General features: G+C 43.0%; 1 protein-coding gene across 2 annotated transcripts in view; it reads right to left on the bottom strand.

Moving 5' to 3' along the window:
- Nucleotides 1-5,458: 5,458 nt before the first annotated feature.
- mxi1 (max interactor 1, dimerization protein) overlaps nucleotides 5,459-26,810 on the bottom strand; it is a 31,058-nt gene continuing 9,706 nt past the window's right edge. For both annotated transcript variants that reach the window (XM_067581834.1, XM_067581842.1), the window contains exons 4-6: nucleotides 10,084-10,198; nucleotides 8,414-8,612; nucleotides 5,459-7,772 (exon numbers count right to left, since the gene is read on the bottom strand). In XM_067581834.1, the coding sequence (XP_067437935.1) occupies nucleotides 7,609-7,772; nucleotides 8,414-8,612; nucleotides 10,084-10,198 (478 nt within the window). In that variant the 3' untranslated portion in view covers nucleotides 5,459-7,608. The remainder of the gene's footprint in view (nucleotides 7,773-8,413; nucleotides 8,613-10,083; nucleotides 10,199-26,810) is intronic.

Below are 26,810 nucleotides of genomic sequence, written 5' to 3'. Positions count from 1 at the left end.
ACATGCACATGTTGTAAAATAGTCAAATTTTCCAGCCATTCAGTCTTTAGTTTGGATGTTCTTTATGTTGAACATTACAGCTACGTTCTCTTATGGTCTCTTCTTCTCTTCTTGTTATGCTGTAATGCTCTGTAGGCTTTCTGAAATGTTCAGACTGAGGTCACATATGAAATGGATCCAAATCAAATTTACAATATAAAATTAAACATGTTTAGTTTCTGTTTTACACTGCCATTCAAACAAACAACAAAACAAACGATCACGTATAAAGGAAATAAATAAGTTCTGGTTGCTGTCCTCTGCAGTGTGAACATAGTGCAGAAGGATAACAAACACTCTGTATTATCACATCTGATCTCATTTGCATGTATGTGAAGATCGACTGAGTGGAAATCTTTGCACCTGCGAAGCCTGAAAGAATTTCAGAGAGAAGATAAATCATTGACATGGTGGTTTAATACAGCAACATTAGAGCGTGCAGACATGGTTCAGCAGATTTCTGTCAGCATACTGATACCATATAAACACACTCAGTCAGTGGTGACAGAGCAGACAGTGGAGGCACTATAAACAGTCTGACAGAGATCATTTCCAGGCGTCTTGTGCCTCCTAGTGGTTTGTACTGTGTTGTGTCACAGTAGCATAGTTTGGAGGTGGTGATGTCACCTCAGAGAGGTATTTAGTATTTGTTTTAAATGTTGGGTTTATTCATTTTGTTTTATTTAAACACATTAAAACAGCAAACTAAGTTTAGCCTCTTTTACTTTTACTGAGATGCAGAAGAAGATTTAAAAACGAGAACATGAGAATAATTATAGTCTGGTATTCAGCATCACATTATGACACTCAGTACAAAATAAACGTTTTTAAAACTTGATTTCTGTGATAACAAGGTCGAGTTGAGTTATCAGGTCAACCACTAGCTGTTTTTGTCCTCTAGATGGCAGCATTTCACTGCATATGATGCTCAGTGATAAACAAGTCAGCATGGAGTCCGACTGCCTCCCACAGCTGATGCACAGTCAACAAAATGGCTTTATGATGATGTTCCCTCTGACAATAAAAGTCCAACAGCTTTGGAGACTAGAGAGGGAAGGACGCTCTGTCTCTTAGTAACAGGACATAAACATGAGCTTGATGCATGACCTTTGTCTTCATATTAGAGGTCATAATCTAAATTACACGTATAATGTAAATCATTAAACCAAAAACATGAACCTGCAAATAAAGAGACTGTCTTTTACTAATTTACTAAAACACCCTTAACAATTTTGTGCCCATTTCAACACATATTAATTTTTACTTTGGGATGTGAAATGTTTGTTTAACTGTTTGGTTATTTATCTTTGCAGTGTGCAGATTATATTTAGTGAAGTTATAGTGAACTCTTTATGACACTGAGGGAACATCATGCGGTGTAACACGGTGGTTTTGTACAACTTGGGAGGTCGAACCTCTTAACCAATTTTCACGAGCTGTGATCACTTGAGAAGAATATTACATGTGGTGAATGCTCATGTGCTCTGTCAGAGAAAAAAAAAAAAAACTAACTCTCCCCACAAGACTGCTTTAATCACACAGATGTCATGTGATCTTCAACAGATCTATGGCACGTGCAGACTGCAGGAGAGACTCTAACACGCTGACAAATGTTCTGTTTGATGAAATGATTGACGTGATGAAAGTATTAGTGAGAATCATTGCAGTTATTTAGAGGAGGTGTTCACCATCCAAATACGATGATTTATTTTTCAAATAAGTGAGAACTGCACATAGTTTCCTGAAATTTGACATCACATTCTTAAAACATTTTTAGGTTATATCACTGTTGCTGTTATTAGAAAAAGGAAATGATCAATGGTCAATTTCCCGCTTATGACGACTGTGACGTGGTTGAAAGTTCAGGAAAAAGCTAGCAAGTGGAACTTGAGTCAGTATTTTTTTCCTTTAGTCAAACTACTTTTTCCAAGATCAAGAATGCTAAAGGTTTCAATCATTATGAAACATTTTCCAGGTGAATTCAAACTAAATTCTTTAGCAGCTCTTAGTAAAAAGTCATCTACTGCATCCACACAGTGATACATGTTGATCGGCTCCTAACTTTTTTTAGATTTGAGACCCTTTAAATGCAGCCTTATTACTTGTGACCCCTCGTCACAGTTTGCATATGTGCTCAAACTGTCATTATTGTTTCTCATGTAGTTTAACTTGAGTCATATTTACAGGCTTGAAGAGGTAAAAATTTCTAGTATTTCATAAAAAAAAAAAAAAAATTGCTTTTCTCTTCCCTCTACTGCTTATAATCATCTTCTGATCTATTTAAGGGGTGCTTTATTATATATTTACTTTTAAAAGGAAAAAATCATTCTTGCAGCATGAAAGAAAACCTTAATTCATTGTTGGTTTGACACATTTTTTTTTTATAACTCATCATTTGGATAACAGATAACATGACAGCAAATATTAAAGCTTGACCTCAAAGTAGTTTTTCATTGATAACCTTCATGTCTTTATCAGTGTGAGTCATTACTTCATAGTACATTCAGCGCCGAGACATCGCACGGTATAAACAAGCCAGTTTAGTCGTTCAGGTTTGAAAATCTTGGTGTTTTTATTGTAAGTATTGCCTCTTCAACTTACACGGCTAGAGTCTTCATCAGAGTGCATGTTTTACAAAGGATGGCCACAGGTTCAGAACAACAGGAGGACTCCCTACATGGGACTGCTCGATTTGTTGGGTTAACTTGACCTCATGGACCTGTTTCTCCTCAAGTCGACCTCCCAGAGAGGCCGATACCAGAGCGGAGTGTGGTTTACAAAAACACTGCAACTTACACTTTCCTGCAGACTGGTACACTTCTGGCCAAGCTGCAAAACTGGAACTCAACAAGAAAAGTTAACCACACACACTCGAGATTGTATGTTTAAACCTTAAACACAGAGGTAAATACCAGCTTATGAAGATATGATAATGTTTTTGTATTTGCAGCATAGCCAGAAACTCCCATCTAACCTAGGCTGATCCAAATCTGGACTGCACTGAACTCACTTCTGGTTCAACAAGCTGTGATCAGGTAACTTTCAGTGTCTTTTTTTTATGACAAATACTCTCCAGACGTCTGATATTTACCAAGTAAATGAGCGAGTGGGAAACTGAGATCGGTGCAGACTAGTCATGGATCAGGAGCGTTTCTAAAGCTCAGGCTTAGTGCGAACATGGAGCGCTCACACACACACACACACACACACACACACACACATCATACATACACTCACATAGGAAAGGACAGACCTGGCTTCAGTAAAATCAGTTCTTATAGTTCGTTTTATCCCTCCCTGGAACACAAGATCAGAGACAATACAATTTGTGCCAGAGAATTTCTCAGAAAAGGAAAGTCAGTGATTCACACTTTAAAAATTGCCCCGAGGCGTTCAACCTCAAAATATTTTGTACTCCGAGAAGGTTAGAAATGTCTGACCCAGGTTTGAACAAGGAGTGAAATTTATTTGTCGTCAAACACGGGACCTTTTTTTTTCCTCATCGGCGATGCCGGTTCATAAAACCAACATATGAAGAAGAAGAAAAAGAGAAACAAAGAGACGATGAAGGTTAATAACTTAAACGGGGGCAGAATAAATGTAAACTGTCCCTCAGAGCGAGAGAGAGAGAGAGAGAGAGAGAGAAAGAGAGAGAGAGCGAGAGGACACTGAGGTGTTCTGAGGTGGTTTTGGCATTTCTGTTTTTATGATCGAGCACCACTGTGGTGACTTTCTGATTCAGTGCCAAGTCCAACAACCTCAACAGGGCTCCTTAAAGAGCTTACATGTCAAAACTCTACACCTTAATGATGTCCTTCATAGAAACCAAAAGGATTTGTTCTTTTTTTTTTTTTTTTTTTCTCTTTAAATCCTCAGTCGGAGGCCTTGCAAATGTAAGACACATTTTGTCAACTAAAACACAAGTCTAATAGAGACTACAATCCTCCTAATAGAGAAAAGTGGAGTGTTAGACCCCTTTTTTGTGTGTAGTAGCCGGCTCAATATTTGCCATTAAAGTCTTGGCTATCGATAAGCCTTGTGCAGAGACAAACCCCCCCGCCCCTACCCCCCCTCCCCTCCTCGACACAGACGCTAAAACAACTGGAATGTTGCGAGTGTTTCGGCTTGTATCAGCAGGCTGGGCATGGAGGGAAGTGGCGGTTCAGCCATTTTGTTTACCAGCCTATCCAGTTGTTTTACATTTGTATTTATCGTCACTGACATAGTGTGGGAGCGGGTGCTGGAGGGGGGAGAGGGGGGGAGGGGGGGGGTTAGCTCCGGACAAGGCTGGTGACTCTAAACAGGCGAGGCTCAGCACTAGGAGCAGCTTAGGGGCCAATTACATTTCAAGTGTCCATTGAATAAAACATCAGAAAAAATCAAAACAAAAAATGGCTACATTTTCTTTTCCCCCACCCCCCCCCCCCCTCAAAAACAAACAAACAAAACAATAACCCATAAAATATACAATTTCTTAAAATAAGGAATGAGGAATAAGCATCAAAAAGAAGAAGTAAAATAAGACAGAACCAAAATAAGTTAACTTTTTTTCCCCCCGTCACTTGTGTTGTTTGAGGGATTGAGAAATAAATATTTAAAAGGGCGATGTTGAGAGCTGAAAATGACAGTGGAAAAGAAAAAAAATAATAAAACAAAATAAAGAGAACTGTGGTTGAAGTGCAATTCTTAATGCCAGTGGAGTTGGGATGGCTAACATTGACATCATACAACCCGTTTCTTTTCGCCACACTTCAGACTTGTCCTCCAGAGTTCACCTGACTGCTAGTGGAATGTGTAATAAATAAAAAGAGTGCCAAACAAACTCCATAATCTCCAACAGAAGTCCTAATGGGTTGCTTCCCCGCAGCCAGGTGGGATGTTGTTCTATCATTTTTTTTTTTATCACACTGAAGAGTAACTTTTCTTTTCCTTCTCAGGGCAGCAACAGAATTAGTAACTTTTTTAAATTTTCAACCAGCAAACTGAACAAAGTAACAGTGTCCATGCCACATCCACTGCCGCTCTGAAGGTGACAAAAGTTTCCCAAAAATTGAATTTAAAATGCACAATAAACACAGGTCAAACAGCAACAGATTCAATAGTTCTATCCATGAGCTCTACCTTTTTTTAAAAGGGGACCTATTATGCTTTTCCTTATTTTCTGTCATATATAATGTTACAATGTCAGATGTTCATATTCAACAAGTGTCAAATAATGAGGTAAACGTATGTAAAAGTAATCCCTGTGAGCAAAAAGCACCGGCTTTAGACTGCTCTGAACGCTCAGTTTCCAACAGTTTTTTCTACTTTCAGCCTGAGCCGATGTCGGTTCGTGACGGATTTCTTTATATGGTCATCGGCTCCACACACAGTGCGCAAGTTCACTGCTCTGCTCTGCTAACATTATGGCATTTTTCCATTGGGGTAGTCGTTTTTCTTTACACAAAGTAAAATAAGGAGTTTACCTATTGGAGGTGTGCTGGCTATCTGTAGCTCTTCGTCAAACATCGTCATCACTGTGGCTGTTTCTGCTTGTACTATTCCTCCCTGCATTATTTCTAACTGATCTGCTGAACAAAGAGCTCCAAATATCTCCATATGTGATGGGTTTTTATCACTGCTTACTAAGCTCCGCTAATTCAGTGAGAAACATGTTTAATTTCCTGTAAATTCTTCACAATAAAAGTCTCCCATTATTTAGTCATTTAAAAGCTTTCAATTCGAAGCAATAAAGCAGGAAATGTTGGGTTTACATCATTGGTAACTTAACATAAGACAATACAGCTGCCCCTCAGCAGGCTTCTGGAAAGCTGGCCAATCAGAACAGAGTGGGGGTCTTAAAGAGACAGGAGCTAAGACTGCCTGTTAGAGACAGAGGCTGAACTAAGGGGCTGCATAAAGGGCCAGTACAAAATAAACAAGGAGTTTTTTGAACTGTTAATGATGCAAACCTGCTCTAATGGAGTCCCAGAATAAAAATATAGAGCTGGAAATGAGCATAATAGGTCCCCTTTAAACTCCTTTTTAACTTAAATTTATTAAGCTATTTGTATGTACAAAAAAACCCCAAGAAAAGTTAAATTTTGCTTTTTTGGACGGTCACACACATGTGTGTTTAGGGAGAAGAACTGACGAGACAAAAATGACTACAAGAGTTATTGCTTGTTACTGCTGGAAAGAGGATGGACATCTATTCCAAAGTTTGTTGTTTGTGGACGTTTTCATTGTTGCTGTTATCGTTTTTTTTTTTTAATGTCTTGGTTTGTGCTGTTTCTATGGACAGCTCTAAAGTAGGCAAGTGCAGGATAGCTTGTTGTAGCTGCTTGTCGACGGGAAAGAAAACAAAACACACACACGTTACAATTTCCACTCTTTAAATGCACTGAGCACCCACATTCGACAGGAATGTTTTTTTTCCCCTCCATTTCTGTGGTTGTTTTTTTCCTCTGTGCTTGGTTGGAAACCACGGCAGACACACTTTGTTTGCTTTAAAAGCGTAGTGGCGGTGGATCTGATCTGCTTCCCCGTTGGTTTGTTTCACAATAGCACCAGTTCGAGTGTCCAAGCTTCTGCAGTGTCGAGCGGAGGTAATGAAAAAAACAATAGGATGAGATTAAATTCGGGGCAGAGGGGACTTTTATCAGGGCCGAGCTGAGATGATATGGCAAAGTTCACCCAAAGTGTTCATTGATGTCCAGATTAGATGTGCTCCTGTTTATCCAGGCCCGACACCAGAACGTTAAAACTGAATACACAGCAGGATCAGCTCAAGACCCTCTCACACACACATACACACACACACACATACACACACATAAAAGAGAGAACTGAACAGAAACTCTAAATTATTTCGATATTATATGAATTTGAGTGCATTTTGGGTCAAATTTGGGGTTGTGTATCTTTAAAAATTCAGATATCTGACAGTTCAGGGAAATAAAATAAGTAAAATCAATCATTCATTTCAATTGTTTGGTTTTACAGGATGGGAGAGGAGTGTTGGAGAGGTGCTGACCACAATGAAAGTACAAGCATGAAGGAAGGTAGCTGCACACACGTAGCCACGACGCAAGAATAGTTTATTAAGTTACCAACATTTTGACGTGACAGTCTAAACCTGAAGAAGGCTGTCATGTCGAAAAGTTAATAAACTATTCTTGCATCGTGGCTATAAGTGTGCGACCACCTTCCTTCACAGTTGTATGGGTTTAAAAATCAAGATGATACATATTTTTCTTATCAACCAAATCTCTGATCTCCCTTTAAATGAAGATTACAACCAATTGGCAGTCTGACATCACTGTGTTCGGGTCCCTGCTGTCAGTGTTGGTTGGTCGGGGCGGCTCAAAGTTCTGCTCAGAGTTCCTCCAACAGCAGCGTGGAGGTGAGGAGGGGAAGGAGGCGCTGCTGAGAGGCAGGAGCGACGGGAACGCCGTTAGCTGGGAGCGTGGCCGTCGTTGGAGGTGCGTGGATGTACGTCTGTAGGCATGGCTGAGAAACAGATAAACAAACAGGAGGGCGGGTGGGTTTGGCAGGGAGGTCGTGGTGGTGTCGATGGTGCAGGGGGCTCTAGGAGGAGAAGGCAAGTTTGACACTGCAGGAGGAGTAGCCCTCGTCGCTGGCCATGCTCTGCAGGCTGCTGTGGTCGTCCAGGTCGCTGGTGCTGGCCGTGCTCACACTGTCCAGCTCTCCATGGGAGAACTCCGTGCTTTCCACGTCCACTTCAATCTCCTCTGCAGCCGAGCACGCGGAGACGGGCGGAGAGAGAGGGCGAAAGGAAAGAGAAGAAAGGGGAATTAAACATTTTTCTCTCACAAGAATCTCTATTATTGTGACTACTAAGAAACAGATTGTGTTAAGTACATTTGTGGCAGTAGGTCAAATAAAATGATTAATTTCAATTTAATATTTTCTTTGTGACTCCCTAGTACGTCATCTGCCTTCATGACTTCTGTGGAAAATACAGTATTGACAGAGTAATATGGGGTATGGATTAAACATACAATATGTTGTCTCAATGTCAAACCATTTAGTTCTATAATCAGTAGTTATGCTTTTATTTTGTAGCAGTCTATGTAAACAATTCTGTAGGAAGGAGATGAAATTAAAGTCAGGCCGACATGATAAAAACTAGCCTTTATATTTGGCTGCTGATTACTTCAAGTAACCAAGGTTTACGTTTAAGCCCTTTAGGAAACATTTGCATTTAAATCTTCTATCCGGGAAGAATCCTGTATCCTAAGATACAGTCCCAGAGGGGCCCTGACCAGTCCAACCTCAATGTTGTAAAAATCGGCCAGACAGCAGCTGCAAGGTTTGATCACCGTGTAGTCCCTTAATTAAAATCCTGGTTACAGACCGCCGCCTAACTCACCTTGGTCAGAGTCGGAGCGATCGGAGCAGAGGGTGGAACCTACGCTGTCCATGCGTATCCTCTCCCCCTCCCCTGGGCTGCTCTGGGCTGCAGCACCACTGCCTCCCCTTAGCAGCTCCAGTTGGCGCTGGAGGTGCCTCTGCTCGCGCTCCAGAGACTCCAGCTGGTACTGGCTCTTCCTGTCCGCATCTTCAAGTTTCTAGTCAGGGGAAAGAGAGAGAGAGAGGAAGAGGAAAAAGTTAACTATGTGTACATTCTTAGGTGTAGAGAAAAACTAGATGCGATAGATAAGAGAGCAGTGGTTGGGTGCAGATTAGAGTTGAGAGTGAGGGAAGGAAAACTGGAAGAACAACAGTGCTGAAGATGATGCAGTGGTGAAGAGACAGATGTTAGTCTGTAAGGAAATTCCTCTCATATCAAAAAGTCTGTCAGATTACAATCGCACAAAACAAAACACACCAGGCGCAGCATTCAGACACTAAACTTATCGTGTGCCTGGAATTTTTCCATCCTGCCAGCTCTGAACCGCCTAAATAATCTTCTCTCACCTGCCTTGTTTACAAGCGTGTCGACTACTTTACTCGCTGCCTGTGTTTACACACTGTGTCGTTACAATATAAGCGAGGGCCGTGGCAGGGGCCGATACAGCCGTGTTTGTGCTCTAACCTTGTAGCCTTATGTCACGGTCGCCGACAGTGACGAGCGTGACTCCCGGCGACGGACAAAAACAATAGGCCATCAATAAGCGACGGAGAGACTCAAGTTGACAGCAGCAGAAGTGCAGAGTGGTGGTGGTGGTAGTAGAAGGGAGGGAGGAGGAGGGGGAGGAGGAGGGGGAGGGGATGGGGGGGGGGCACAACAACAATATCGGCTTTATGCTTCTCCTCTCCGTTATGTGAATGCACGCTACACCAGGCTTTTCACATGCAGACTGCTCAATCTCAGGCAGTCACATGCCTGTTTTTAAAGTGGACGGAAAAGCGTGAAGCGGGATGTCTTAACGTTTTATACGCTTCTCAAACCTCGATTATCAGGCAGGGAAATGATCACCAGTGACCAGCTGAACGCTTGTTCATTTTGGCTGAGGCTTGTTTTATATAAGCCTTTTTTTTTAAATGATGTAGAACAAATATTGTCAAACATTTGGATTGATTCATGTATGGAGGATTATTTTTTAATATAAAATTAAGAGCAAACTCTACAAATCATGTATCTAGAATCCAGTATAACAGATTTTGCTCCATTCATTAACTCACAGGATTCTTACCGGCGTTGTGATAAAAACAGCGAGTTGATCAAAGTATATGTGAACGTGCACAGTCGATGAAATCTGTTTCATCTCGAAACATATCTTCCATATGTTCCAGCACAAATGAATTACGTATTAAGAGTGAATCTGGTGTCAAAGGCCAAAACAAAGCAGGGATTTATTTTATCTGAATGCTTCTGCATCAATACGTCACCCCCCTTCGGTTGTCATTTAAGAAGCGATTGTTGTTTGATTTTCTCTTTGCAGAGTTTTGTTGCTGTAAAATACTTCATGTGTGTATCATCATTATCATTTTTATTTCTTGGGGGGTCATATCAATTTCTCATGCCGTCCCCGGTCTACTTGAATTCTTTTTCCTGCCTGTGGTTGATGTATGTGTGTCCGGGCTGGTTATCTTTACCTTTATGTGTGCTTTGGCTTTGTTGAGCAGGCCCAGGGTGGTGTGGCGGTTGCAGTCGGGTCCCAGGGGTATAAGGGCCTTCAACCGCTCGAGACACAGCCGCAGGTGAGCTCGTCTGCAAAGGGAAGAGAGAAACAGGATGATTAGTCAGTGTACGGTAGGGTAAGGCTGAGGCCTGGGCAGTAAAATGTGAAATGAATCGCACACTGGTAGTTAAGCGTCTTGCTCAATAGCACCTGGGAAGTTGCACAAGCAGGATCGGAAGTTACTCAGAGTAGACTTGTCCAACTGCTGTAGTAATTTGAACCAGTTCTCCCTAAAACGCTTTAAACACACCTCAGGTTTCTTTTCCTCTTTATGTTAACTGGTGGCATTTTTCTGGCTGTCAAGCTATTTATGACTTTACGCCTGCCGTCCATTGAAAACAACTCATTTACAACTGTGATGATGTTGATGATGTTGGCTTGTATGCTCAGTAAGACACACCCGTTTTCTTGCTTTGTGAGAATCCACCAGCTACAGGCCGAGCTCATATGTTGTAAATCCCCGGCTTATAGTTCGACAAAGTACCACAACAGGTTACATATGGTTCATGTCTCATGTAAGCCTTGAGACGATACGTAATCCTTTGCTGGTATTTCTTGCACCCAGCTTTAGTTACCCCTCTTGACTACATTACAAACAACAAGTCTTAGCTGATAGGCGTGGGGGAGCAGGGAGGAAAGGTGTAATGGCATTTCCTGGACCCCGCTCAGCTCGTACATTCCATCATCCTGACAGTCCCTAATTCTGTGACTGGAGACAGGCCCCGGGTACTATCTATCCTGCTAATGGCCCCGAGTTGAGAGGTAAAGAGAGATAATTATGGCTATAACACAATCAGCGCTCCATTAGCAGGAGCTGCCCTTTCAGCTAGCCTGAAGGGATCAGTAGAGAGACATTAAGAGTCAGTGGACTCAACGGAGCGACCCGGGCTCAGGAACTATCTCTGGGAGAACCCAGAGGACAAGCCCAGGGGACCAGAGTGGGAATTCACAGCAACAACTTTGATGGGCAAGACTGCTCTCTGCTACGCTCTGCTGCTTTAAGACTGGTGGAGACGTGTGAGTGCTGGCTAGAGTATATCTGTCTGTCTGTGTGTGTGTGTGTGTGTGTGTGTGTGTGTGTGTGTGTGTGGAAGGGAGGTTAAGCTATGCATGGACTGTGCTGATAAGAACACGAGAGCGAGCCATTACACCCGTGCAGTATGCGTGAGTGTGTGCTTAAACTAAGGCGAGTGCTTGTCGAGTGAACGAGGAAGCGCCCTGATTCTATCTGTGGTGCTAAAAGTTTGGAAGTCACAAGACACACACACACACACACGTTTTCAGTCTGGGGGGTTAGCATGATGACTATCAGTCTGGCTCAGGTCATCTGTCTATGTAATGAGTTCTATTCAGAGAACTGAGCTGAGCTCACCTTTGCTCTTTATCTGTGAAATGTCTATCTGTACCTGTCTCACGTGAACCCCAACCACACCGCTTCACCCCACACACACACACACACACACACACACACACACACACACACACACACACACACACGTACGTAAGCAGATATCAGATAGCAATTAATCTCATTCTTCTCTTTCACAGCAGCCTGGGGAGATACATGCAGCTCCACCTGGGAGATGTCTAGGACATACTACACAGAGTGTCTCAGTGATTCCACTTGTGAACATTTTGTTCAACACTATAATCGTAATTATTACTAGATCAAGATGTGGAAACAAGGGACTCCATGTGTTTTACTGCAAATGACATGGAACGTTTAAACATTGCTGATATGCTGATAAACTATTGATTGTGCAGCTGTAGCTGACACAAATATGATTTCACATTACTTTCTCATGAACGATCTTAAAACTACGACTGTATACTACTCATACATGCAGTATTGTGCAAGCACATACTTTACTTGTTCCACAGCCACAAATACATGCAAACACTTTTCAACACATGGGTATGGACTGTCTGATGAAGAGGGCTGCGAGGGCAGAGCAGGACACACCGATCATGTATGGACTTGTCTGTCTGTCTGTCTGTCTGTCTGTCTGTCTGTCTGTCTGTCTGTCTGTCTGTCTGTCTGTCTGTCTGTCTGTCTGTCTGTCTGTCTGTCTGTGAGGCGTCGACTTAACAAATTCCAGACACCAAGGTCTCCTCTCCTCCACTCCCATCCAGATTGAAATGGTTATCTCAGCAGACAACCAGATAACCCTCACTTACAACCACTCCTGTCCTTCTTCCACCCTCCCTCCTCTGTGACCCACTGACATGACAGATCCAGGAGGAAGCGGGGGTACGCTGACCGCACACAGTATCACCAAACTTCTAGCGGTGGCTAAAAACCAAAATATCCCATTATGGTTCTTAACACTAAGACTTCTATTAGTGAGTGCGGTGTGAGGCGTCGCTTGTTGTCGGGCTGCTGAATCACCACTTTTTGCCAAGTCAGTGTGAAACCATAAACACCCTTCCACACCCATATGATTGTGATGAGGAGGCGGAGATGGAGTCTGGCCCTGCTGTCACCTCTTTCAGCACTCTACGTCCTGGTTCACAGCTACCTTATATACGGTGTGATCTCTTGTTATAGCAACACAAGCTGCTGGTTGGCAGCATGTTGCCTTCAAAACACCCTCGCTGTGCCTCATATTGATAGGCAGGCATGATGCGAGACGTCTGTGTGGCGTCCATCTCTAATCTCTGGTTGCATGCCGTGCTCTTCTGCGGAACACGATGATAACTACAGTCAGCAAAGAAGCCACAAAAAGCACCGGAGGGAGGGACGGAGGAACAGTGTGTGACTGTGAGAGGGAGGGAGAAGAGAGAGTGTGTTCTGTTGTGTAATTGATGGCCATCACATTGGACAAGTCAAACTAGAACTCTTATTCTCAGCAGGGAGATTTCCAAAAAAAAATCATTCTGAGAGACAAAATTAACGACAGAGACAGGTTTATCATGTTAGTTCCTACCGCCAGCGCTATCTCTAAACGTCTACCGAGGGGTTAAAGGTCATGAGCTCCTGAGCTACCGATGATGCCCCCTACACAGCTCTCTAATCCCTGAAAAGGCTTGTTTATCATGTAGACCCGCAGCCAAAGCGTTTAAGCCATTTGCAGCTTACAATATGAGTGGCGGCTTGTGACCATAAATACCTGCGTGCTGCAGCCAGAATCTCTCTTTGCCTCCGCCCTCTTGTAGCCACGTAACGCAGCAACCGGCAACAGTGCCTAATGTTCCCCCCCCCCCTCTCCGAGTTCTTAGAAAAGACTGGCGCTAGTTATATAAACAGCTATGGATTTACTCCGCAGCACATAACTGTATGTCCTCAGCTGCTACAGCTAAGGACTGGTTAAGACAGAGTCACAGGCTCGCAGTCAGTGTGAGCAGGTTAGTGTTAAAGGGGCTGATGTGGCTCTGATCCGTTTCATCAGGGGTTACACTGCTCCACTGAGAGGAGTGGATCACCGGATTTTCCAGCCTGTTTATAGTTAATTTAGTAGTTGATTAGCATTACAAAAAAAACATAAGATTTCAGAGATCTCCAGTGTGTAATGAATGGCATGGCTAGCTGTAGGTTGCCAGAATAGGGAACTCTCCATCTGTGGCGGATTACATAACACGTGGCCAGTTGCTACCAGGACCTGTGCTCCAAACTGTCACGCACAGCAGGGATATCAAATCCCTCACTGACAAGAAGAACAACACAGGCAGAAAAGCCTTGTTTTTCCTTGTACTCAGTAAAGGGAGATTCCTGGGAATGTAAGCAAATATAAAAGCATTTGTTTTTTTTGTTGTTTGCTGTCTTGTGGGTACACCTTAGCGAACAGCTGCTTTTGAAATCCCACGCAGCCTCTGGTTGTGAGGCTTCTGTGGACAGGAGCCTTAATATAGTTTGATTTATAATGTAACTGGCTATTCAAAAAGAAACTGCATCTAAAGCAGTTGCTGTTCTCACATCAGTTAATGGGAGTTACCTGAAACCTGCAGAGCAGATGTGTGCAGCTTGTAACAGCATTTATAAAAGGAGCTGTACGGACAGAAGCTTTTTAGTTTTCACTTGTTAGTGATGCTGCTGCTGCTCCTCCACGCCGAGGTCACGATTAATGGTGGCTCGGTTCAGCAATTATGAATTTATTTTGGAATTTAAAGCAAGATGATGTGTTTTAGGGATAGCGGGCACAGGTGCATTAATGAACATAGATAACTGTACAGCAATCGTTTGGTTCCGTCATTACAAATTGTGCAATTCTGCAATACTTCTGCAACACGACTAAATCTTCATTTGTTTGTATATTGTCATTTTTTCCACTCCTGCTGAAAATTAGCTGTCCACCTTTTTGCAGTTCATCATGATTATTGTCCCTTGTGGGCATCTGTAGGTGATTCATGGGAGTTATATATGCCTTCTGAGCATTTGTCATCATAAACTTTGTCTATATTGTCCACCCGTAATTTTAAATAAAACAAGTGTTCGTACTGAAAGCCTAGCATGTGTTTGAGCACATACACTGCATTTATTATTAAAGGACCTGTATGTAAGATTTAGTTGCATCTAGCGTTGAGGTTGCAGATAGCCCTCCCCTAACCCTCCCCTTACAAGCGTGTAAAAGAACCTATGGTAGTCACGAAACTCACGAAAAAAAAAAGTCTCTCTCTAGAGCCAGTGTTTGGTTTGTCTATTCTGGGCTACTGGAGAAAAATGGCGGTGCCACATGGCAGGCTCTGTGGAAGAGGACTCGCTTCCTATGTAGATATAAAGGGCTCGTTCTAAGGTAAAACACAATCACTCTTATTTTCATGGGATTATACACTAATTAAAACATACTTTTGAATATTATATTCCATTTCTGCCAAGTCTGTCCCGCTAGATGCCATTAAATCCTACACACAGGACCTTTGAGTCATAAAAATTGGTCGCAATGTGCCCCAAATGAACAAAAAAAGTAAATTGATTTTTTTCAATTGCCAGAATTCAGGTACAGAAAATCCTCCATCACACTCATATACACACACTCTCATATTGTATCCCAAACGCATGACTTGCAGGCTCACCACGGACACAGCCGGCCTTCCCTTTCCCCCTGAGACAACGGGGAGCTTCCACTCTACAGTGTGTGTGTGTGTGTGTGTGTGTGTGTGCATGTGTGTCTCTTCACGCTTGTGTGTATGTTCCCGTGGCTTGTGTTCCTGATGGGCCCCAGATGGGTACACAGGCAGGCAGCTCTGCCTTTTGGCTTTGACATGTGAGCGAGCAGCCAGCCAGTCCCGGGTCACTGCACCACACCTTTCCTCCTCATCCTGACTCCCCGTGAATCATGTGAACACCCTGCCTCCCCCCCCCCCTAAATCCCACAACTTAAGGTCTTATTTCGTTACTTCAATTCAGTTTTATTCAAATACAAAGCTATGAGTCTTTCCTAAGGCCAAATAACACCTGAAGTGTGATTACAATACTGTATGTAATTACATTTGAAACACAGAGAAGTGATTAACCAAGTAAAATCATGATTAGAAATAGATGAGCATTTATATTAAAACTAAATTTGTCATCACTGCTGCACTGCTCTCCCTTCGAACTATAGCTGCCTCGCTTAGTCTTGAAATGCGTCAAAACTGCCTCCAACGTGATTGAAGCAGAGTCCTTTTTAAAGGAGCACTTTGAAGCTCTCCCTATTGGTATGGCAGAGCTGCCCACCACAGCTCTCACAGAACCTACGCACATCATATGTACATCTCTTTTGTCAGTGCAGAGAACAACAGCTCTGCACTCACCTCCCTCGTCCTTGTATCTTCCATGCGCACGCACACATATGCAGAGTGCATGTCCCTTTGGGTGGGCTGAAGGAGAAGGGCATACACACTGCAGTGTGTACATACACATATTCAGATATCTGTCATCTCTAGTCAAAAACAAGTGTCAGATATACACCGACAGACAAATACTCCTTTAAATGTTCCTCAGCCACAAGCTGTAATTCCCCACATCATCGGGATGACAAGAGCAATCAGCGATCTAGTGGTATGAAAATATTCCACTGACTCTGGAGGGATAATATGAGAGAGAGAAGTGTGAGGATACTGTGATCAGGAGTCTGAAAGGAAAACCCAGCTGTGTAAAGACATGAACACATCCTCAGCCTATAAAAAAATATGGAGATTGCTTTGTTTATGAAGGTGATAAACTGTATATTAGACCTTTTAAAAACACAGGAACGTCTTTTTTTAATATTACTGACATTTAAACGAGAGCGTGAGCGAGTAATAAAACAAATAAATGACCAACTATTATGTCTCAAACTAAGCCGTCACATTTTTAATCCATTATCGGTAATTTGCCACATTTTTGTGGTAGCGCAGAAATATGCCACAAGTCCCAGAGTTGCTGAAACCGTTTTGGTCTCAAATCATCATTTTACTTGCTCAGGTGCATTTCAGGTCTCAGGTCATTTGAATACAGAGCATTATGGCTAAGTAGATAATCTGGCAGTCATTCAGAAAGTTTCCTGCAGGCAGTGAGTATTGAGAGGGAATTGGAGTTAGTAGAAAAAAAGGAAAAAAATGCATATTCATGAAAGTAGTCTTTGTCTGTGAATGAAATAAATGGCAATAAAAGAACACCTGGGCCTGAAGAGTGACACGGACAGAACTGTGTGGTTTTTTTTTTTCTTTTTTCTGTCTTTTCAGAAAACAAGAGCAGCTGCAAAACAGCACTGACAAAGCAACCCAAGTTTCTGCTTATTTTTTATTCAAAGTCCTCTGGAACCAACACCGTTAGTCGAGGCTCGAGCAACAGAGAGAGAGAGAAAAAAAAAAAGTATGGCTGCCCTAGATTCCAAACTTGTGAATACATAAATAATGGATAACTTCTCAGGCCATCCAAGATGTCTGACATAATTACTGGACGTGCTCTTAAAGGGGAGGGTCAGATTTCCAGCCCAGATACCAGTCAATACACTTCTCTTTGGCAAATCCCCCACTCCCTCAAACCCATTTAACACACACACACACACACACACACACACACACACACACACTCACGATTTGACCTACTTCTAATACATGCGGAGGGAGAGGAAATCTGACCCTTCACCCAGTTATTACACTAATTACACATCAGCAATGACCGTCTCAGCGGTAAATCTCCTAAATTGACATGCGAAAGGAAATTAAGACATCATTACACAGGCCTTCTTAGAGAAGGGGAAAAAAAAAAAAAAAAAGAACTTGACTTTGCGAGGGAGCTCTATTGTTCCTCTTCTGCCTTACTACTTCTCCTGTGTCGAGGCTCATTTAAAGCGGCCGCAAATCATGATTCACAGTGATGTCAAAGATTATAGGAATGATTAAGAGTATTTTGTAATGCAAAGCCTCATTTAAAGCAGACTAAGCCACGTCCACTGAGCGCTACATCGAATCATGGGTAAATTATCTCACTATGGAGAGAAAGGCAATTAAATCAAACACAGAAAATGTGGGCACAGATGTTTTTTTTTTTTTCTTTCTTTTTCTGCTTTGAGAGCATTATTTTCCAAAACATTCCAACCCCATTATTTCACGGTTAAAAATAGCAAGCGTGAGATTGCTGGTTGTTTAAATGGTCCAGACCAGTCGCCTAGGCAAATCACATGTAAAGCTCTTTCTCCCAGATCATACCTAGTGGAGGAGCATGTGAGCATGTGGCACACCGATCCATACTCTGCAGATGGTGACATACAATATACATGCAGAGGGGAAAGGTACAGCTAATTTTGTTTCACTAGCTGTGAAATACAATGAAACGAAGCTGTTACTTTTAAGCTTAATTTTCAAATGAATGAATAATGTAAATACACCTAAAACGTGCATTAACATCACGCCAATACGCATGAGCGATATAACGTTACACAAACACAATCGACTACATGAACACACAGCATTCTCTGTGTTTGCCCACTACCTTTGTTTACTGGCTAGCTGAGTTAACACAATGAGCAGGGTTGTTTTTTTATGCTAAGGATGCCTCTTCTAGGATGCTCTGCTTTTTTTTTTTTTTTTTACACCCCCTCTGTCTTTCTCTTATTCTCTCTTTCATGAAGGGGCGGGGGGATCATTCTCTCCCTCCTGCTCTCACATGACTGCTGTCGAGTTGCACCCAAGGTCACATGTTTACCCATACAGACAGTGGCACCTGACTGAATGGGGTTTTTTAATAGAGGGAAACTACCACTCACTAGGTTGACTGCTGGAACAGTCATCAAAGAGCCAACAGCCTGGCTGCAAAACTGGCCATATGTGCTTTAGCCAACTACAGCTTTATTATCTGAGCTATAAATGGCGAGTTCAGGAAATGACAAATGCAGATGGAGACCAGCTTCTGTGTTGAATAGGTCTGGATTTGGATGGCATAATCATTATTCTAGGTTTCCACTCTTGTGGAAGACTTTGTGCTGGTGATTTGTGATTTGACAGATGGTTCTAGCATCAGCCCATAGACGGCACGTGATGTGTTACCCATAATACCCATAATAACAGTGATACCAACTGGACAATGCCACTAACTCTTGAAACCTATTGGACTTAAAGGGGACCTATTATGCTTTTCCTTATTTCCTGTCATACATATAATGTTACAATGTCGGATGTTCATATTAAACGTGGCCAAAGTGTCAAATAACGAGGTATGTCGAGGTAAAGCTTGTGAGCAAAAAGCACCAGCTTTAGACTGCTCTGAACACTCTTTTTTTTCTACTTTCAAACCGAGCCCACGTCGGCTTGTGACGGATTTCTTTATATGGTCATCGAGTTCTCTGCTCCGCTCCACTGACATTATGGCATTTTTCCATTGTCTGTGGGGTAGTCTCGCTGAGCCATGACACAAGTCAAACTGGCACGCTAGGACTGTTTTTCCGTTACACAGCAGCACAAAGTAAAATAAGTTGTTTATCTATTGGAGGTGTGCTGGTCGTCTGCAGCTCTTCATCAAACATCATCATCACTGTGGCTGTTTCTGCTTGTACTATTCTTCCCTGCATTACTTCTAACTGATCGGCTGAATAAAGAGCTCCAAATATCTCCATATGTGCAGCTATCAAAGCTCTGTTAATTCAGTGAAGAACATTTAATTTCCTGTAAATTCTTCACAATAAACATCTCCTGTTATTTAGTCATTAAAAAGTTTTTAATATGAAGCAGTAAAGCAGGAAAAGCAGTAACTTTACATAACTCTGATACGGCTACCCCTCACTAGGCTTCCTGAACCTGGCCAATCAGAACAGAGTGGGCTGATTGGAAAAGGGGCCTTAAAGAGACAGGAGCTGAAACTGCCTGTTAGAGACAGAGGCTGAACTGAGGGGCTGCATAAAGGGCCAGTATAAGATAAATAAGAATTTTTTTGAAACTGTGAATCATGCAAAGCTACTCTAGTGGAGTCCCAGAATAAAACTATAGAACTGGAAATGAGCATAATAGGTCCTCTTTAAAGAATTTAAAATGAGCTGGAGAGCTGTACACTGAGGCTAGTGTGGCGAAAGTTGAATCCCTTCCGCCGCTGATGTGTCAGTTTGTCCGTCACGTTTTCTATATACACACGCATACACAAGATTAGAGCGGTCTTTGCCCTACAGCCACTGTAGGCTCTCTTTTTCTGACTGACTGATGCTTCCCTCATCTCCTTTATGAAATACGGACAGATGGGATAGATGCAGGGAGAGAGTCGGAGCGAGATAGAGCGGGTGAGAGATATAGAGAGTGAGGGGAGGAGGGGGGGTGTTCTGCCTGTGTAATCTGCCCAGAAACTAGCCATGGGCGCAAATGAGAGCTGGCCTGTCAGGACTTCCACTGCAATTGCAAACAACTAAAATATACTGTTTGTTTCAAGTTCCCACTTAACTTTTCATGTTAAAGAAAACACATAAAAACATGCATGCTATATGTTAAGCTCATCCATCCAAAGAGCCACGAGTGCATATATTTTATGCATGGGTGACACCAGTGTACATTTAACCCTCTAACTCTGGAAGATTAAGAGCCATGCTCTACTCATGAAGCTACAAAAGGAGAGAACTGAACTAAGATGGTCTGTCCTTTGTGCTCCAAAAGCTACTTTGAGTGTATGTGGTAGAAAAGTTTGGTTCATCTTCATCTTTCACCCGGCAGTGAATCCAAAAAAATTGCAAGAGAACAACAGAACTTTGCATATTAACACCATAAGCTCCACTTAGGATGCTCTTCAGAAAAAAGAAAACCTCGGATGTGTCTTTCTGTATGATGGCCAGCATCCTGACCAGTTCAATCCTCCACTGAGGGTTTCACTGCCCCGTCCAAACTAACAACCAATTGTTAAATTTGACAAACAGTGCTGAGGAATGAGGAGAATGCTCATCTCTCTCTCCGACACAGCTACCCCTTTTCTCATCTTAGGAATTAAACAAATATTAACAAGTCTTGGGATTCCACGGGAACTGTGCCGGATGATGACCTATATTCTGGTTAGATGGCAGGGAACAAAAAAGAAATGCAGAGGGGTGGAAATTCATTGCTGCATGTTGGTGGGTGGGTGGGAATAGGACTTTGATATTTCTGAACATGCAGGCAGTTGTGACCTCAATCCTTAAAAAGGAGATTCAGTGTGTGGAAGAGTATCTTTCTGATGAGCAGTAAAGCTCACTGTAAAAAAAAAAAAAAAAAACGTATATGGATTCAGGGCTGAAACCAGACTGGAAACTGGGGGAAATAAAATGCAAATGGGACTTTAAAAATCTATGTGGACTTGCAGGAGCCCACGCTGCCCCTGCTCAACCAATCCAAAGGCCACGAGTTGTAAATAAAGTAAAACGCAGTTGATTACCAGGCAGACCGATGCTGTTGTCACGCTAACCTGCTGAAACTAGTCCATACCGCAAACAGCATCGGTTGTGATGCGTAGCAACAGCGCAGAGGAGGGATGGAGGACAGACTGACAAAAGTGGAAACAGAGAAGACAGACATGAAGCAAAAAATAAAAAAAAGGGGGGATTTCAGAGAAAAAGGATAAAAGAATAGTGCAGCAATTTGCCCTCTTCAACCAACACATAAACACGTGCTCACACACATGTACACACACACACACACACGTGCAAAGTTCACTGGAGTAGAGAGAGGAGAGCGAGGGATGGGGAGGGATGGGGAGGGATGGGGAGGGATGGGGAGGGGGGGGGGGGGGTAGCTAGCTGCGCGGCAGAGCCAAGAGACTCTGGGGCTGAAACCCATCACTAACACACGGATTAGCTCACACGTGCACACTGCCTTTTAATCTGCTCCACTGACAAAGGTTGGGAGAGAAATAGAAAAAGAAAGAGGGTGGGAGACAAAGAGATGGAGTTAACGAAAGGGACGGTCATAGATACAGAGACGGAGAGGGGTAGGGAGGCTAGGGGATGGAGTTAGTAGAGGAGACAAGCCTTTAGATGAACTGGACAAAAATCAACTATAATGGAAACAAGCATATTATCAATACATTTGTCTTATGTAAATACCCCAGATCCCTTTAACACAGACCATGTGACTAGATACACAAAATACCCACATCTCCATCCAACTGTACGACTGTTTTTCGAGGGAGGAGGGGGATTTACTTTAGTTTGTGCGAGGGATGACACGGAACAACTGACTCCAACCGATGACGTTGCAACTACAAGGCCAGCATCTTCTACCCCGAGGCCACCGGGATGCCCCATCCGTCCTACTGTCCTCTTCCCACATCCCACCCAACCTCACACAGACCCACTCACAACCCACACTTTTCCCCCTTTAGCTTTGTGTGACTTGAGGGGAGGGAGATGGGGAGGGGGGTGGGTGGGGGGGTTGCACTGTCAGCCCACATTTACAGCTGTGGATGTGTTTTAATACACAATAGAGGGTGGGGGCAGGCGTGTAATCCAAATATTGTACATCGAGGTTTAACGCACAACCACACAGATGCATACAGCTGCTTGCTCATTCACCTATCGTGGGTTAAATTCACATACTTATCTTGCTAAGTCACTTAACCCAGTTGGCATGTAGGCTGCTCCGCCGGGGTTAGACTTTATTTTTTCAGTGCGGCAATAATGACTACTCAGTCTATGTTCCGATGATGTGTAAGGATGTGAAGTGGCTACGATGGGAGTAAAGGGTGGCGACTTCTCTCCCTGCTTCCTCATCTCGCTGCTCTCATTGGTGAAACGCCAACCTCTATGATTGGTCAGAAGGCAGTGGTGTTTTCCCCCTTTTTCCCCAGCTGTACGGCTAAAAATAGAAGCCATAGTCAGATTTAGCCTAATTGAGTCTGTCTTGTGTCTTCAACAAGCATCCTGTTTTCCCCACTTTCCATCTTCATCTCTCTCTCTCTCTCTCCTTAAGGTACAGATTAAGTTTGCTCGGCAGCTAACATGACAAACTGCTCCAGGAAGGAGGAAGGAAAACAGGAATATTTCTTCCTGGAACAGCGTGCTACAGCAGCCTCAACCATTTGGCACGAAGCGAGCTTATCAACGAGCCCGACACAATGCCGTTAATGGCACAGGTTGAACGACATACTGTGTGGGAGGAACTGAACACTTTGCTGAATATTACAGTACAGCCTGAACATACAGTCCCCGTCTCAAGTTAATTGATTCGAACACCTACAAAACAAATTGATTCCGCTGAAAATGTGCCAATTTCAGTCCCTCAAAATGAAAACAAGCTCAGAGTCAGATGCTCCAGGCTTAAACTTGCTGACTAAGCCCGTACGCCCGTCCGGCCTTGTTCCGTTTGGTTACACTGTCCTTCCACAGAATGCCGTGCGGATGCACTTTTGCAGGATGAGGGCACAACAAGAAGGCGCCGAGATAAGATGAGTCAAGGGTCAGAAGAGCGAGACGGGAAGAGAGAGTGATGTGTGAGCCTTCAAGTGCCGACAACCAATCCCCCTGTGTGAGGCCTTCTTTACACCTGTCTACAGAAAAATCAGTGTGGGGATGGATTCTGAGGATGTGAGGCAAAACAGTGGCGACCTATGATTTTACACTGTCTTCTACCATCCGACAGCGAGCCAGTGGGAATGCCGAGATATGTCCACAGAATCCTTCAATTTTGCTGATTAGAAAATGAAAACCTGGTCTATTTGATATTCACTGTTCCTGTTTAGGCTTATGGAGTCTTACATTTCCGTGTTGAAGGCGAGTGACTTTCTTAAAAAGAATGTGACTGGTCCGCTGAGAGTGCCAATATACAAAAACTTTCTACCGTCAACCCTGGCAACCCAGCGAGCAGGTAAATCAATGGAGGGTAATTCACACCTCCTACGCCTCGACTCAGAGCACAACACACCCACGTGACAAAAAGTGAAAATGCAAGTGTCTTGTTTTATGTAGATGTGGTGCCAAAGTACACAGCTTGAACGAGATATACAGTAGTTTCACCATGTTATGGGCCAATTACACTTTAAAAAAAACAATATGACTTCCTGATTAAAGCTGGGCACCTGGCACACTGGTTAGTAGAAGAGGCAGACTTCTAGCACACAGCAACAATTTGTCACCATCTGACTGTTTGTGGCGGTGATATCGGGTCATGTCTTACTCTGTTAATTACAGGGAAGAAATGCTCACCGTGCGCACACTGACACAGTGAGAGTATGGATCAGGCTTGCGTGCCGCTTCCCTTAGTCAGGTGTGTGTGACCTATCCCTCCGCTCATCCCATCAGCCTGTCAATAACTTCCTCATTCTCTGACACCATCGTTAGCTAAGCCAAAGCCATGCTAGGCTATTAAAGACTAGCACCGGGTGGCCGGCGAGGGGAAGGGGGGGGGGACGTGCCCCAGCACGTGTGCATGCTCTAGCTGGGCTCACCAGACCAAAGATCAAGTCCCTTAAGCTGCTTTTCTGAGCCAAGAAAAGCTTACAAGTCGTCACGTTGGTCAGAACAAATGGTCCCAGTTTTAGGCCCTGCAGCAAAGCCTGAGAATAGGCTGCACTCACTGGGAAGACAACAGAAAGACTGGTGAAGCAGTTTGGCTTTCTTCAAGGAGCATCAGCACAGCCAGAGAAAATGTAGCCCAGGCTTATTCATGTTTGACTGCTCATCCAACCCCAAGGCCTTGAACAACAATACTGACTTTGTAGCCCACTGGATAGAAAGAATAGAAATACTTGAAGGTACATGAAATGTAACATTTGAAAAATGTGACACCTACTCTGGTAATATTCAGTGTAATAATATTGTGTTGTAGCCACAGGTATCCCTTATTCAGGAGTCACCTGACGCTGGTTTAGTTAAGATTTGGAAGGTGTGAGGACCATGCAGCTGAGGTCAGGACTCCTGCAGTGCTGTGTGCAGTCACTGAGGCTACGCTAACGCTAGCTGTTGGATCAGTAAATCTTTACAAACTGTATCCTGCACGCTTGTTAAACCACAAACATCTCATTTAAAAAAGGTGCAATACGTAAGAATCAGAAACTCCTTCTCATTAATGACACTAGTAGCCATTAAGTGAGCTGCAGTCAGCATCCTGTTGTGCGTATGCTCGCACACTGTCAGCGAGAGCGAGCAGCGGCACTAACATCAGCCAGCTAAAACCACAACATCACAATATATTTCACATGCTTTGTAGTAATGTTAGTTTATCTGTCCAATAAGAAAAAAGCCAGCTTGGGGTCAGATGTTAGCAGACTCTGTTTCTAAGCTAGTGTTTGCTAGTGTTGCAACCTGTTGGTGCTGTAGGGGGACTAGATCTCATCCTTTGGATCTGAATACTTTACACAGAAATCAGTCCACAAGCTGTTACAGGCAACTGAGAAAGTCAGGGAAGGTTTATTGTATTAATTCTTCACATTCTGTTGATAATTTTAGTTAATTTTTGAATGTTTTAACTAAAATTCTTACATATTGCACCTTAAAAAGATAAACTTTGACGGAGCTGACGGCAGAGTAACAAAAGTAAAGTAACGAGTAATACAACACCTCACTTTTGCTGCTGAGTAATAAGTAATGTACTTTTACAATGAGTAATATATAATCAGTAATTAATAACAATTTTCAAATTACAGTAACTTGACCAACACTGCACTCAATAGCATAAAGTAAGTGGAGTACATGCTACAATCTCACAACATGTTCTCACAACAAGCTCATACACATGAGAAATAAACCATCGCACACACACACACACACACACAAATAAAAACACTGACAGTCAAGAACACCCACACTGATCCAAAGCTGATTGTAAATGAGGCGTGACTATCCTCATTTACCATTTCACATACCACTGAGCCAAAACAAATCCGAAAGAGGGCAGACCTCACGGATGCTCCTTGCATGCCACCCAAGGACAACAGGCTCCTGACTCTTGAGTGAGTCTCTTTAATATTCCACCGGCACACACACACACTGAAAGGTGTTTAAAAAAAAAAAAAAAACACACCGTTTGCCCAACTCCCCTCGTAAAGAATCAGGCGGAAAAGCTAATATTGCTTCCCCTGCCTGGACAGTGGCGGAAATATAATTTGCTGTGTGTATTATAAGCCTGGCCTGGATAAACAATATTAAAATGAATAGGTCGCGGTGGAGGAGGAGGAGGGTAAATGATAAGCGACGGTTCTCATTTATTGTAGCGAGTAAAAAGCCTGCTGTATTGATTATCCATTAACAGAGACAGCATCAAAAAGAAAAAAAAAAAACCTGGTTGAATAACAGATTAAACTCTGAGTCGTGGTTTACTTCGGTTGTGTACTGAAAAACACATTCTCTACATTACAATCAAGCAACAACTGAACCGAGCTCAGGAATTTGTTATTAAGATGTTTAAAAGAAAAAAAGACTAATAGGCGGAAGGCAGTGAGATCAAAGCAGTGGAATTGCAATGTGCAGGCATACAAGCCTTTTACTGTTAAACCCTACTAAGGCAGTGTAATTTAGCAGTGACATGTGGAAGTGAAATAGGGCTGTTAGGAGGTACATGATCAAAGCGGCAGAGCCACCATGTTATCAGGTCTCACCGCACAGTGTGAGCATCTGGAATGTGTTTTTTTTTTTTTTTTTTCTTTCGGTGCCTTTTTATCCGCGTCCTGTGGTCTCCGCTGTCACGACGAGTCTACTCGTCATAGGGGTTATCAAGACCTGTGGTATCCATGCAAGGCAAAGCGTCTCGCCGGGCAGCAGATATGGGTTGTTGGAAAAAAAAAAAAAAAAGTCTCAGTCAGTCTGGACTTTAAAAGAGCTTCAATTTACAGGACTTGGAAGTCTGCTGAGATGGAACAAAAGCTGCTGCTGTTGTAGAATCATGGTATAAGCCTGACACACTTGGGTGAACAACTATGCCTGATACATATAGCTTACAGTGGGGCATGTGCTTAAAGGGAATTGGATTAAGTGCTGGCAAAAAAAGGGGGGGATTATGAATGATTCTGACTTTAAGTGTGCTTCTAAAAAGATGGATTACCATTTCAATTTTTTACCCCCTTTCTTTGCTAATGGAAATTTGAATTTGTCTTGTCCTGTTCAACTACTAAGGAACAACACCGAGTTCACTGTGTCGAGCTGAAGACAAGAGCAGGGGGATAAAACATGATATCAGAGTATCTGGATTTTTTGGTATGGTACAGGATGGCCTGTTCCCGGCCTGCTCTGCTCTGCTGTAGCTCTCTCTTGAGTCTGCACGAACCAGTAAGGTGAGCCAGGAAAAAGAGGAGGCAGATGGAAG

Source organism: Thunnus thynnus, chromosome 3 (assembly GCF_963924715.1).
Source record: "Thunnus thynnus chromosome 3, fThuThy2.1, whole genome shotgun sequence".
NCBI lineage: Eukaryota > Metazoa > Chordata > Actinopteri > Scombriformes > Scombridae > Thunnus > Thunnus thynnus.
The sequence above is the reverse complement of the archived record's forward strand: the minus strand, read 5'-3'. Positions and strand labels throughout refer to the sequence as shown.